General features: G+C 45.5%; 1 protein-coding gene across 2 annotated transcripts in view; it reads left to right on the top strand.

Moving 5' to 3' along the window:
- CFI (complement factor I) overlaps positions 1-15,271 on the top strand; it is a 33,026-nt gene that overhangs the window by 7,391 nt on the left and 10,364 nt on the right. Inside the window, exons 5-9 of one of the 2 annotated variants that reach the window (XM_015426318.1) lie at positions 4,024-4,134; positions 5,609-5,725; positions 10,871-10,900; positions 11,608-11,646; positions 13,169-13,272. In XM_015426318.1, coding sequence (XP_015281804.1) covers positions 4,024-4,134; positions 5,609-5,725; positions 10,871-10,900; positions 11,608-11,646; positions 13,169-13,272 — 401 coding nt within the window. The remainder of the gene's footprint in view (positions 1-4,023; positions 4,135-5,608; positions 5,726-10,870; positions 10,901-11,607; positions 11,647-13,168; positions 13,273-15,271) is intronic. The other variant, XM_015426326.1, reaches the window with a different exon arrangement.

Genomic DNA, 15,271 nt, shown 5'->3' with positions numbered 1-15,271 from the left:
ACTACATGCTCCTGCACCGGCCCGGGAAGGCGATGGGCCATGCGGACGCCTTGAGCCGCCTGCCTCTGCCGGAAACGGAGCCTGACCCGGCCCCAGCCCATCAAATCGCGCTGCTAGAGACCCTGCCCGACCAGCCGGTCCACGTGAAAGAGGTGGCCTGTCGCACCGCAAAGGACCCGATCCTATGCCGCGTCCTGGACTGGGTGAGAAGGGGGTGGCCACTGGTCACGGCTGGACCCGACTTTGCGGTCTATGCCTCGCGCAAAGACGAACTGTCTGCACACAAGGGTTGTGTGCTGTGGGGAGGTCGGGTGGTAATCCCCCCCCTCCGAGATCGAGTGCTTGCGGCATTGCACGAGGCTCACCCAGGAGTGGTGCGGATGAAAACGCTGGCTCGGAGTTATGTGTGGTGGCCCGGCCTCGATCAGGACATTGAAAGACTGGTGAAACAGTGCCAACCCTGCCAGGCGTTCCGGCCCGCACCGCCCCGAGCGCCAGATCGAGCCTAGGAGTCTTCCCACAAAACCTGGTCCCGGCTACACTTGGATTTTGTGGGCCGTTCCAGGGACAAATCTTTTTCATTCTAGTCGTCGCTTACAGTAAGTGGCTAGAAGTGGTGCCAGTGCTGTCTACCTCCTCTAAGGCTGCCATCAGAGCAATGCGCCACATTTTTAGCTCCCACAGTCTTCCGGACACCCTGGTGACCGACAACGGCATGGCATTTACCTCCAGCGAGTTCCAGGACTTCACGAGGTACTGCGGGATTCACCACGTCCGGTCGGCTCCATTCCACCCGGCAACCAACGGCCAGGCGGAGCGCATGGTGTGCACCACCAAGGAAGCATTGCGCACGTTCGACAGTAAGGACTGGGACTACAAGCTGGCGGTGTTCCTGTTCGGCCAACGCACGACCCCGCACACCGAGACCGGCCGCAGCCCGGCGGAACTCCTGATGGGTCATCGCCTAACCTCCCGGCTGGACCGTCTACACCCAGACCGGGCACCCGAGGTGGAACCAGCAACGGAATCGTACGCAGCCGCCAGAGGGTTCTTCCCGGAAGACCCAGTCTACGCTAAGAACTACGCACAGGGGCCACCCTGGATCCCCGCGAGAGTGGTTCGGGTGCGAGGGCCTCGATCCTACGAGGTCTCCTGCGAGGACGGCCAACTGCTCCACCGCCACATCGACCAACTGCGGCGCTGGGTCCTCCCGGACGACCCCGAGGACCTGGAGCCCCAGGAGCATGATGAAGCATCAGTCCAAGCACCAGAACCGCAGAACTCGGCCCCGGCCACTCCGGAACCTTTAGAACAAATCAGCTGATTTGTCAGTAATTTGCCTTATCACTGAAGATTGGGAAACAAGGAAGTGAACTATTACATTGACACTACAGAGTTCTATGCATCTTTCCTTTTTATTACAACTTAGGGCTTGCCAAACTAATGATGTATGGGATTGATACAAGCCCACTGATAAAATCCCAAGCACTAAAGCCAAAAGTCAGCAGGAATTTGGACACTATCTTGATGATTTCAGCTCAACCCCAAGTCTTTCTGTAAACAACTTACAAATATATTATTCAAAATAAATCACAGGAGTGTGTATGTGTATTGGCAGAACAAGGAATGCAAATTTACTATTTACTCTTTTTACCATTATTAAAATAATTTTCACAAACCATATCTGTTCATCTCTTGCCTTGAAAACCATGACCCACCATGAGTCAGTTGCAACTTGATGGCACCTTTACTTACTAGTCCTTCTTGCCTGGAAATTATTATAGTGTTCGGCCTTAAAATTCAGATACGATCCAAAGGTGTGCCACTTTTTCATTAACATGCTTAGGAACTGATTACCTTGCTTTGTCTCAGTGAAACTGTTCTCATTGCAGAAACTGAGTTCTTGTAAATTGGAATGTAATTTACAATACAGTATAATATCCTAGTTCTGTTCAGAGACCAGTGATCAAACCACCATCATTAGAGACAGCAAAGTTCTGGGCAGTGCAACACTAAAATCCCTACAACAGCACAGCACCAGTTGTCAGTTTCCTACACTCACTCAGCAAAGAGGAAATGTGCAAAAAAGACCCCACTCCAGGGTGCGGAGATCATAGTAATTACATCAGAGACCATAGCAACCCCACTACAAGCCACCAATCAATCTGCTGCTACCTCCTTTGTCAGGGGGGGTGAAAACAGCCAACCATTGCAGACATGTGATGCAGTGATGCATGCAGTCACACATCTGTGTCCACCACAGAACGGAGACAGAGAACACAATAAGGGAGGGAAAAAGCAACATCCATTGGAAGAAGAACTGTGGTGTGATCAGGAGGAACACTGGAGAAAGCTCTGTAGATGTATGTTTGAGCTGTCTTCTTGCATCCAGGTTCCCTTTTGCCTTGTACACACAAGGGGAAGGGCACATGGCTGCTTCAGCCACAGCACTCACGTACTTCTGTAGTTCATTCAGCAGAAAGTTCTGGTTTGGGGCTGGGCAGGGTCAGGGATACGTATGGGCACGAACCTCATCACGAACCTAAGATCGAGCAAAAAATGTTAGGTTCATGGTTTGTAGGCCGAGGTTTGAGGGATTGTGTCTACAACAAACCTCTGACAAACCACGTTTTTGCAGAGGTTCTTGAAGGTGGTTCATGGGACAGACATGCTGGCACCGATCAATCGTCAAAGCAATAGGGGGAATGGACTTCTGAAGCACTTCTGTAGCCCTGGAAATGCTAATAGTGGCTTTCCAAAGCTTGACAGGCAGTTCTGGCTGCCAACCAAAGAGCTCCCATTCTGCTCTATAGGAGCAGGATTGTTAAATAGTGGGTTCCATGGATGAGCAGACCCCAAGTCTAGTGATCAGCTCTACTTTATTAGTGATTTCAGCAAGAACAAGACTGAACTCCAGGGCCGCAGCCCTGTTTAAATAGCATGCAGTTGCCACACCCAAACACACCCCACTCCCAACTATAGGTTATTTACGTAACATTACTTCTTGATTGGTTACTTCCAGAGTCCTAGTGGGCTATTGTTCTTGTGCTCCAAGCTCAGCCAGTCTCTGGTAGAACAGTCCTGGGATGTTTCAATCCCAATACATAACACCTCTCTCCCTAAGTTCCAAAGCACCTTAACAGACATAGTCTTCAAGGTATGCTGGCTTGCATCCTTCCCTCTGAGAAGGACGGGGCTCCTGTGGGGGTGGAGACAACACCGGAGCTGGGCTTGGTGAGGCAGGGACCACTCAGGAGTCCTGTGAGGGTTTTCTTCCTGGCCATCCAGCTGCATGTTGTTGTGGGGGGAGTTGCTCTCAGTCAGCAGTGGCAGCGGTGCTGGTTCCAGGGCGCAATCCTCCTCCTTGGCGGAGGACAATTCAGGTTCCTCGGGCAGCAGGTGGCGGCGCAGCTGGTCTATGTGCCTGCATAGAAGCCGGCCCCCATCCATCGATACCTTGTATGATAGGGGTCCGGTGACTCGGGTAACCTTTGCTGGGATCCACATGGAGCTGCTGGAATAGTTCTGCATGTGTGAAGAACAGCTGCCCCTGAAATGGGCCAGCAAAGTCCAAATGTGCCCATGCCCACGGCGTGTGGGTAGACTCCCACTGGCGCACGGGAGCCCTCGGAGGTTCAGGGTGCATCTCCTGGCAGGCCTGGCAATGCTGCACCCAGGCCTCAATTTCGCTGTCCATTCCCGGCCACCACATGTAGCTTCTGGCCAGCGCTTTCATCCTCACGATTCCCGGGTGGGTCTCGTGCAGGGCTACCAAAACCTGTTTACACAGTGGTAGGGGAATCACTACCCCATAGGGGGCACCCCTTGTAAGCTGAGAGCTCGTCCTTGCGGGACGCAAATGCTGTGAATTCCGGGCCATCCCCTCCCCACCCAATCCAAGACGCAGGAGAGGATCCTATTGTTGCTTCTGTCCATTCATTCTAGAAACTAGTCCTCTTAAGAAGTTTCCCCTTCTTCAGCAATTTTTCTTCAAGAATAACTGTTTCTCTTCTCATTTGACAGAATGTTCCTCTAGCGAATTCCGCTGTGTCAACAGAAAATGTATCCCTTTAGATAAAACATGTGATGGAATAAATGACTGCGGAGACCTAAGTGATGAATTGTGTTGCAAAGGTATGTGCCTGCTGATGGACCTTTTTCATATTTTATTGGTATGTAGAAGCACATGTCTATGAAAGATGCTATATGGTTGGCAAAAAATGTCAAGCATAGCCAATTTAAATATATCTTAGGAATTTCTCTCGTACGATGCATTCAAACAAGCCAGGTATTAATTGTCTTGTCAAGTTAAAGGAGTGTGAGAGGAGGAGGCAAGCTGTGGAATAACCCTAAGTTAAGAGTTTCTCACATCCTTCTCCTCACAGGCTCTTAGTTCTGTCCCCACCCAATCTGCCCCACCCAACATGATTTTGGACAGTCTGTAGCCATATGGTATCTAATAGAGAAGAATCTCACCATGAGTTGTGAGAGGGTTAAGGGTCACCTCTCTCTGAGTAAAATTGACCAGACCAGAACTTCAGCCCTTTCTTGTAAATTTCGTAATTCTCTTGTTGAGTAGAGAACAAATGCAATTAAAAATGCCGAGTGAATGAAACTTTCTGCCTCAGGCTCTTCCATTATATCAAACAACCAATCCTGAACTAGGGCACACACCATCACAATAAAGAGGAAGTTGCTTCTGTTGTTCCACAAAATTGATTGTGTGCACACACACAAGTAGAAGAGTTGCCATTTCATTGATAATGTGCAAATGTTCAAAATCCTGGTTCCATTGCATAGTCTGTATACTTAAATCTGACTATATGATGTGCATCTATATATCTAATAGCCAAGTTGCCCCCTCCATGCAGATATCTAAATCCGCACATTGGGCGTACTTGGGGGGCAGAGAGATTTTCCAGCACACTTGGAGCAGTCCCCAGGTGTGCAGAAAAATCTAAAAAGTTGAAAAAAACTACATGGGGGATACTTAAATCCCCCCAAAAGTTCCCTGCACATGCGTAGAGAATGCCCTGGCAACTTTCTCACTGCCGCCACCACTGGGGAGGGAGAAGGCTTGGCGGGCCAGCGGCTGTGAGCTGCTTAGGCCTTACCATCGCTGGTGCCGGGGGAGGGAGGGAGAAGGCTTGGCGACCTCAGGCCTTGGCACCGCTGGGGAGGGGGGAGCGGAGAAGGCTTGGTGGGCTCAGGCCTCGCCACCACTGGTGCTGGGGGGAGGAGGGAAAAGGCTTGGCAGGCCACAGGCCTCACCACCACCGCTGGTGTTGGGCGAGGGGGGGAAGGCTTGGTGGGCCTCGCCGCCGCCGGTGTTGGGGGAGGGGGAAGGAGGGGGGAGGCTTGGCGGGGCGCCGGGCGCCCCCTTGGGGGAGGGAGAAGGCTTGGCGGGCCTGATGGGTCTGCCTGCTGGGATCACCTGCTGTTGCTTCCTCCTCCTGCAGAGCTCCTCCTTCTTCTACAGGCCGGGAGCTGTGGGGAATACTCCCCCGGCGAGTATCTCGGGTCCCCCTTCTTGTAGCCTTCTATAACTGTGTTGATGATGATCCCTTGAATCACATCTCTTGTAAGCTGAATAGTCTATTTCCAACAGAATGCAAAGGTGAAAGCTTCCACTGTAACTCAGATGTGTGTATTCCAAAGGAGTATCTCTGTAACAAAGAAATGGACTGCTTAACAGGAGAAGACGAAACTCACCAGTCGTGTAGAGGTAGGTTTCTTCGCTATCTATAGGTTGATTGACACAGTTATTTCTTCACCCCCTCCACCCTTTACTCAACAAAGTCAGGATGCCGCCTAAGCTAATGTTGTAATGACAATAGATGGGTAGCCATGTTGGTCTGAAGGAACAGAACAAAGTTTGAGTCCAGTGGCACCTTTAAGACCAACAAAGTTTTATACTGGGTACCTGAATGTAATGACAAGTGATTCCATCACATAATTCAAAAACAACAGCCATGTAGATATTTTATTAAGACCAACTAAAATAACACATGTGCAAGCTTTTAAGTTCTCTAGAACTCTTCACCATGATGGATGTTTTAAAAAGGGGTATGTGTGTACCTGGTATCAGGTTGCAGCAGCATCCTACGAGCAAGTATCAAAAAATGGAAGCTATCCAACTGAAAGCATTACAAGTAATAATGGATCAAATGTCTCTCTAACACAAAATGGAATACAGCTCCTTTAAAAGGACAAGAGGCAAAGGCAAAATGAAGTTGTTCTTATATTAACAAGCCTAGAGATTAATTTAATTTTGAAACTCTTCTTTAAGTGGTTCCATGTTTTATGTTGTTTTATGCTCTGGCTTTGTTGTTCATGCTTTTTTTTAAAAATAGTACCTTTTATTTATTTCTTTATTATATTAAACACAATGCGAAATACAAAACAAAGAATAACAATTTCAACATATCCATACATACATACAGTACATCTTCTCACATACTATCATGCAATTCAACAGGTTGAACTGTTAAGCATTAACATTATAACAATTCAAAAATATAACCAGTCTCGATAATGCGAATTAATAGGGATTCTTCCTTTATCTGCCAGGTAATTTACCACAGGAAACCAAAGAGCTTGAAATGTCTTTTGATAGTTAAGCAAATTAGCTTCAGTTGAATGGTTCATTATTTTGCTTAACAAAAAGTTTTTACAGGCCCCTCTCCAAGACATCCCCTGGCGGTCCACCTGCCCCCCACCTCTGCCCAGCCGCAAGGCCGACCGTTCCATTTTGTGCCATCATGGGCTGCTGCTGGAGGCTGGCCAAAGGCAATAGGCACACAGCGCTCCTCTTGGGTGCCCCCAGCTCTGCAGCTGCAGCATGGAGGCCAGAGGGGGGGAGCTTCTTCATAGCCCTGAGAAGAGAGCTCGGCCCCTCCCCACCTCTCCAAAAGGGGACCCTTGTGTGCACAGCCAGGCGAAACCCAGGCAAGGCTTGTCTCCTGACTCCTGGGACGCAGACGTGCACTGGGAATTGCCGGTGGTTGCGCACAGTCTCAAGCACTCGGGGGGGGGGCGATTTGGACCGAAAGCGTGGGGCACCAGGAGAGAGGAGGGTTTCAGTTTGTCCAGCTGGAGCCGTTTGAGGGCCTGGGGATGCCCCGGAACTGTGAGGCAGAGACCAGCGCGGGCAAAGCTATCTCTAGACGTCTCTTGCCTGGGAAGCCCCACCAGGGGGTCGCCCTAAGGCAGCTGTGACTGGATGGCACTTTCCCCCACCAAAGAACCCCGCCTGCGTGTCCTCCTCGCCTGGAGGCCCTTGGTTGCAGCCGGGGCTGCCTTAGGAATTCCACCAATTAAACCAAAGTTAATTTAATTAACTTTGATTTAATTGGCTGGTGGCCCCCCCATACCCCTCCCCCAAAACCCCTTAGCTATGGGGCTGCTGTGGATACAGAGCTGGCAGGATCACTAAGATGTTACTGCTGGGGCAGGCTCCTCCATGGTTTTAAGCACCCTGCAACCACTGCTGCACCTGACAGACACCTGTTAGGTGTAGGAGGTGGGGGAAGTGTGTTGGAAGCCATCCAACCTCCTCTCCTACACCCAACAGGCAGCTGCCTGTCTAGCATTAGAGGGGGAGGGGGAGGAGTATTAAAAGCCACTGTGGAGGTGGGGCTGCACCTGACAGACAACCGCCTGTTAGGTGTAGGAGGTGAGGGGAGTGTGTTGGAAACCATCCCACCTCCTCTCCTACACCTGACAGGTAGCTGCCTGTCCAGTGTAGGAGGGGGAGGGGTATTAGAAGTCACTGTGCAGGTGGGGTTGCACCTGACAAATAACCTCCTGTTCGGTGTAGAAGGTGGGGGGAATGTGTTGGATGCCATCAGAGAGGCTGGGCCAGCAGCTTTGCTTCACCTCACAGGTGGTTCTTGGCCACTCCTGATTTCCTCAACTGTCATTAGCTCTCTGCAGTCCCCTGTAACTGTTGGCTTTTTTAAACCTCAGAATACTGAGCTCTGCAGCTGACCAATCAGAAAGTGGGGGGATGCAGAGAGACAGCTGCCTGGTAGCCACATAGGAATCAATGGGAGAGCACATTTTCCCCCTTTTGACCCACTTAGGGGTCTAATCTCTAAAAATCTTTTCTTAGCGAGCACCTACGCCACGGTAGGAGCGCTCTCCCCAAATTTTGTGTCTCTAGATCCAGCGGTTTGGCCTGGGCGTTGATTTTACGGTGAGGGGACGTTCTTTTATATATATATATGGATTAGACCTTTAGTCTCTCCAATTTGTTTCTCCAAAAGGAGTTCAAATGGAATCAAGGGTCTTGCGAAAGTTCCAGTATGCTGTAGAGTGTTGATCATGTGCTTTGTTTGCAAATGTCTATACCATGGGACTTTTTCTCCAATAATTGTTTCCAATTCAGCTTTATCAGATAATTTTTCTTTTTTAACTAAATCTCGTATGTGAGATATCCCTGCTTGTTTCCATTTTTTGAAAGCTATAGTTTCTTGTCCTGGTGTGAACCAGTGTTGGTTTGTAAAAGTGGCCATTTGGGAAATATCAGGGCATACATTTTTCCTGTTTGTCCCATATGTTCAAAGAATTTTGCAAAATTTCATTGTATTGATTTTGGTCTAAATTTGGCTTGATTCCAGAAAAGTTCTGATAATTGTAGAGGTTTTGAAAAAGATTCTGCAATTTGTTTCCATTTACAAACTGTGTTGCTATGTATCGTCCTGACTATATTTGACAGGTTTATAGCCTCATAGTATAATATTAGACTTGGAAAGTCTAATCCTCCCACCGTGGAGGGTCGAGTTAAGCTTGTGAATTTCAATCTAGGGGTTTTATAAGCCCAAAAGAATTGATAGAGTGATATTTGCCACTTGGCTAGTTTCGTTTTGGGAATGTTTATTGGAAGGGCTCTAAATAAAAATAGATATTTAGGTAGTTTAAAGCATTTAATTAGGTTTAATCTGCCTGCCCAAGAATAGCCTTGAGTATTCCATTGTTTCATTTTTTGGATCCTTGAAATAAGGGTTCAAAATGACATACAATCATGTTTTTAAGATCTGGCGGGATTATTACGCCTAAGCATTTCCATTTAGAATCTTTCCATATGTAAGAAAATTTTCTTTGTAATGTGCTTTTAAGAGTTTTTGTTGTCCATAAAGGTATTAGATTTATCTAGGCTGACATTAAGACCTGAGATTTGATTTATTTCTGTAAATATTTCCTGTAGTTTTATTAAAGAGCTTTCTCGATTCGTGAGGTAAATGACTAAATCATCTGCATATAAGCTCACTGTGTGTATTGTTCCTTCAGTTTCAATCCCTGTGATTTCTGGTGTTGTGAGTAGCGCTTCTGCCAATGGCTTGACGGCTAAGGCAAATAATAATGGTGACATTGGACAGCCTTGGTGTGTGCCTCTGTATGGTTGTTAGAAAATCATTTACTTGAATTCTAGCTGTTGGGTGAGCATATATTGTTTTAATGGCAGTTTTGAATTTACTTCCAAAATTAATTAATGATAGAATTTGTAGCAAATATGAAATTTCAACACTATCAAATGCCTTTTCAAGGTCAATTGTTAACAATATGGTTTCTATTTTTTTCTTTTTACTGTATGTTATTATATTTAGTGTACGTCGGATATTGTCCATCATAGATCTTTTTGGTATGAAGCCTGTTTGATCAGGTTTTGTATATTTTTGAATTATTAATTGGAGTCTATTTGCTAAAAAATTTGAGATTTTTTTGGAGTCACAATTTAATAGGGCTATTGGTCTATATGAGGAAGAGATTTCAGGATCTTTATTTTCTTTTGGGATTGTTATAACATTAGCTTCACTCCAGGTCTTTGGCATTTTCCCTGTTGCCATTATGTGATTACAAACATCACTTAATGGTTCTGCTAGACCCGAACTGTCTAAAAGGAAAAGAGGCAAAGGCAAAATGAAGTTGTCCTTATATTAAGAAGCCTAGAGATTAATTTAATTTTAAAACTCCTCTTTAAGTGGTTCCATGTTTTTTGTTGTTTTATACTTTGGCTATGTTGTTCATGCTTTTTTAAAAAAAATAGTACCTTTTGTGATGTTCTATATTTTTATTATATTTTATTCTGTAAGCTGCTTTGAGCAGTTCCCCAAAGATGTGGCATGGAAATTTTCTAAATAAAAGAAATTAAGTTGATGCACTAAGCAAAAACCAATGTAAGCTAAAACTGTAGTGGTATTACCTAGTAAAACATTCTTAGTTTCTTTTTGCTCCCACTGAAATATCTCTTTGTTGGGTAAATGCTAGTTCTCCCCAAGTAGACCATGTAGTTGTAGATAATTGCATTAGTCCATAGCAAAATCAAGCCTGATAAACAGTTCTGGAAACCTTGAAAGCTGTGTTGTGTGGTGATCTAATAAAAGGTAATATATAACTTATGTTTTTGAATTCTTCTTACATAGCACACAAGCTTTTAAACAATATAACCATGGTTGAAATACACGAGAAAGAAAAACGTTCAACACTTTAGGAAGAGGTCCTTATTAAATACGTATTTTAAAATATCAGGTTAAAATTAAAATAGTAACAGAGTTGTTGCATATTTAACTAAGGAGTGAATTAATAGCAGTAGCTCGAATTTTAGTGCAACTGAGATCCATTTGGCACCTGCCAGAGATGTGATTTTCATTTCCAGACAGAAGATTAAATAAGTGGTTAGCCCTCCAAGCAGTTGAAAAAGGTTAAAAATGCTATAGAATTATTTTTGAATTTTGTTATGGAAGCGATCCCTTTTGCAGTTAAAGAGAAATAACATAAATAGGATGTAGACTAGTTCATAACACAGAGTGTAAACTATACCTATTTTATGTATTTTATATAAATTTGTGTGTATATTTTTTTAAAACAGGTGATGAAACAGCTGATGAAAATGAAAGAGGTAGTTTTTTTTGTTTTGATATTGTATCACACTGTTCACGGTTTCTTTTCAAAAGTGATATCTTATTTCAAGGATATCAATATACAAAATTAGACTTGGTCCAAGGCACTATGTGTGATACATATCCAATACTTATCTTTTCTTGCTATCACACTTTCATCTCATTTTTCCACCAAGAAGATCAAGGTGGCTTACAAATTTCCTACCACTTCATCCTCACATAGGTTCTTCACCCAATGTCACTCTGAGCTTTATGTTTGAATGGGAATTTGAACTCTGGGTCTCTTAGGTCCTAGGCAATTGCTCTTATCTGTTTGCCTGGCCATCAAGGGTAGTAGGAATGTGTGTGAGTGGATTTATCTTAATCTTTTTTTTAATTTACTTTATAGCTCACCTCTCTCATAAGACTCAGGCAGATTACACAATATTAAACAAGGCAATCAAATAGCATGATGGCATCCAACAAGCAATGCAATAGGACTAGGATCACAAAAATTAGAAACAATGCCCTTCCCAAGTTATCAGATATGATGCATCATAAACAGTACAAAACAAAATGGAATTACAAAAGTAGAAAACAATGCTGTAAGACAATACATACAATAAATAGTGGAATAGGCTACAAAACTGTTCCCTTTATAAAAGAGTTCTTCCTTTTTTACTGATAAGAATTTAAATTAGCTGTATACACTTATCTTTAACTACAGGAAGAGCAGAAGAAACTGAGGAGGAATCCATGGATGCAGGTAACCTTAAAGTGCTTTATCATAAGAGTCATGTTACAGGGTCCTACAACTTGCCCCGACTGCTTTCAGAAAGACTAATAGCCCGGTTCTGTGCATTTTTAGTCAAAAGTAAATCCTGCTTTGCTCAATGAGACTAACTTCTAAGGGCCAAATTAGACTTGATGGGGGCGGGGGAATACCCAAATATTTATCCATGCGTCCACTTGTTTGTATGTAAAATGAGGGGGGAGTCTGCTTTTTTTAAAGGTAACACATGGGCAAAGGCCTTGGAAGAAAAATGCTGAAAGCAACAAAGCACTACAGTGGTCTGTTTCATATGGCAACACATTGCTGTGGTTTCCCTGTTGTTGTTGCAGCTGCCAACGCAGTGCAGTGGCAATGTGGCTTCTACAGGGCAGGTTTCCCCACATTCTTTCTGCCGCAGTTACTGCAGCAATGACCCCTGTCATTTCCTCTCCACTTAGCCACCTTATATTGATTACTGGTTTTTTAAAAATTCAAAAGAGCCTCACCTGCCCCCCCCAGTGCCATGGGAGGGGGAATGGCCACTGTGGGGACTGGGGAGGAAAAATAACACTGATGTAGGTAGCAATGGGGAAATTTGGACTCCCCCTCCCCCCAGCAGGCATTTCAGCTTTGCCGTGGTTTTTCACAAACTGCAGCAAAGCAGGTTTGGGAAAGACAGGAAAAATCCAGGATGTGCACAAAAGTATGATGATGCTGTGGTGACCTGTTTGCTGGCCAAAGAAAGTTATGTGCATGTGCTAAATGGAATCATAGTGGTTGATGCTTGAAATATAATCTTGTGAATGGTGCAATATGGTCTAAATGTGGCACACCATAAAATTTCTAAAATCCCTCCTAGCCCACCTCAAGAATCCCTTTCATGGTGTTATGATAAGCTTGATTCTCTTACACTGCCACCCTAAGCAGAGCTAAAGCTTTCTACATCCAGTGACATAATGAGCTTACAAGGGTGTAACTGTGTTTAGGATGACACTGAATGAATAGGTCTATTGCAGTGGTCTTGACTGTCAAACACGTGGAATGATCGAGGATGATGAAAGTTCTGAATGTTCTTGCCCTGATTTGGATAGCCCAGGCAAGCACAATCTCATCAGATCTCAGAAGCTAAGCAGGGCCGACCCTGGCAAGTACTTGGAAGGGAGACCTCCAATGAATACCAGGGCCGGGACACAGAGGCAGGCAATAGTAAGCCACCTCTCTGAAAAATCCAAGCCCCACTAGGGGTTGCCAAAAGTCAGCTATGATTTCCAGGCATACACACACACACACACACACACACACACACAAATATTCACCTCCCCCCCCCAAAAAAAAAGAAAGTTCTGAATGCTCTTGATGGCTCTGATGACAAAGATACCATATTTCCTCAGTGGTGTTTCTCATCCACAAGAAACTAAACTTAGTAATGGTTTACTAGGAAGTCACAGAAATTAAATCATAATGCTGTGGCTTTTATAAATACAATTATGACACTACTTATCTGTTTTTATTAAAGAAAGAAGAAAGATCAAAACGTTTTTACCCCAAATACATTGTGGTATTCAAAACCGCACTATTACTCGTCGGAAGCGAATCATTGGCGGACTTACTGCAGGAGAGGTGAAGTTACCAGTAACTAATTTGTATAATGATGCAAGATTCATTTCAGTAATGCCTTTAGATAAATTCTGTAGTAATGTTAGGAGCTGCCTCTGTGGCTATAATGATCTAGGACAAAACTTTGAATACAACAAATATTAGGAAAGTAGGAGTTAATTATTAACCCGCTGCTTTCAGTGTTCCTGTATTGCTCTTCCTTCCCTCCTCCCCCAAAAGGGAGGAAGCCAGTGCAGACAGAGACCAGAGTTATTGTGCAGAATGAAACCTGGTTTTAAAAGGCCTTTGCTACTCAGGGAGCAGGTGATTGGGTGAAATCTTTATTTTTCTATTCTTGGAAAAGGGTGAAAGGACTGCAGTTTCTTTTGCCCACTCCATGATCTATTGCCTGTAAGTTCTACAATTAGGCAAGATGCTGGACTTCTGTGTTCTAGGGATGTCAGCTTCCAGGTGGGACCTGGGGATCCCCTGGAATTACAGCTCATCTCCAGACTACAGAGATCAGCTCCTCTGGAGAAAACGGATACTTTGGAGGGTATAATGGCATTGTACCCTACTGAGGTCCCTGTCCTCCCCTCCCCAGGCTCCAATCTCCAGAAGTTTCCAGAGGTTTCCCAACCTGGATCTGGCATCCCTATCCCCCCCATCCCCCACTGGTGGCCAGGGGGGACCTGGCAACCCTACTATGATCAGATTTCTCATCTTTTTAAATTTTCTACAAAAAGCAGTTATAGGGGAGGAAGAGTGGAGGGAAGGCAGTGTGGTATAGCCCGATCTTGTCAGATCTCAGAAGCAAAGCAGAGTCAGTACTAGGAAGGGAGGCCACCAAGGAAGACTCTTCAGAGGAAGGCAATGGCTTCTCACTTGCTTTGAAAGCCTCTTGCTCGGATCGCTATAATCAGGGCTGCCAACTGGGGGGGGGACTGAGGGGACAGAATTTGAGGGGCCCAAGTCAGCTTGAAGGCCCCTGGAACCTGCCTCAAGCAGTATTCACGGAATGCATTAAAAAAAACATTTTGATGCAGTTCTGACTATAGCCACTAGGAGCGCAAGGAAGGCAGAGCACAGCAAAGAGCTCAGTCTTTCTGCAAAGTTTACCCCGAGGCTGAGGGAAACTGCTCATCAAATTTTGCTAAACCCATCAGCCAAGCCTGTACTGGAGAAAGGGAAGCCCAGCTAGGACCAGATGTAACCTCCTAGAAAGGTCTATGGTTTCCTTTTTCCTTCAGTTTCACCCAGCTTCTGCACAGCCAGATCTTGCCAAGGGGCAGCTTTGTTAGTGTGCGGTAGCATTCTTTTTTTAAACACACCTTTTGTCTTTTCCTACATTTCCCTAACACGTTTCCACATCTCCTTCATTTTGCTCTCTTCCTTTAATGATCTGCCTTTCATCTATCCCCACTTCTAATTTTTCTCTCCCGACCCTTTACTTTTCAGTCTCAATGCCTCCTCACCCATCCTGGTTGGAAACCTAGAGTCATTTAATAGTAGTATAGGAGCAAACCTCTGTTAATGTTATGGACAGAAGGGGGGAGTTAATATTTCCCCATAGTCTATTAAAGCAGTAAAATGAAGGGGGGGGGTTTCCCTTAGCTTGCATGATTAGGGTTCCCAAATCCCCCCGGGGGGCGCATTTCCCCCCACTTTCAAGGCCCGATTCCCGCTCCCGCGGAATCGGGGCCCGGGGGAAACCCCACCCCAGCGTGCGACGTCACTTCCGGGTGACGCACACGCGGTGCGTGCGCACGATTTAGACGCCGGCCGGGAGCCCCCCGCTCCCGGCCAAAATCCATTTGGCAACCCTATGCATGATAATAAATGTTAATTTGCCTCAGTGGTAACAAATGAGGAACAGAAGTTAGAATGTATTTATTTATTTACTTTACACCCCACCTTTATCCCCAAGGGGGAGCCAAAGCAGCTTACATCAGGGGTGTCCAACATGTGGCTCGGGGCCCAAATCAAGGCCCCGGGGGGCTTCCAGCAGGCCCGCAGTGGAACT

This window comes from Gekko japonicus, unplaced genomic scaffold (genome assembly GCF_001447785.1).
Source record: "Gekko japonicus isolate JY-2015 unplaced genomic scaffold, Gekko_japonicus_V1.1 scaffold173, whole genome shotgun sequence".
Lineage (NCBI taxonomy): Eukaryota > Metazoa > Chordata > Lepidosauria > Squamata > Gekkonidae > Gekko > Gekko japonicus.
The sequence above is the reverse complement of the archived record's forward strand: the minus strand, read 5'-3'. Positions and strand labels throughout refer to the sequence as shown.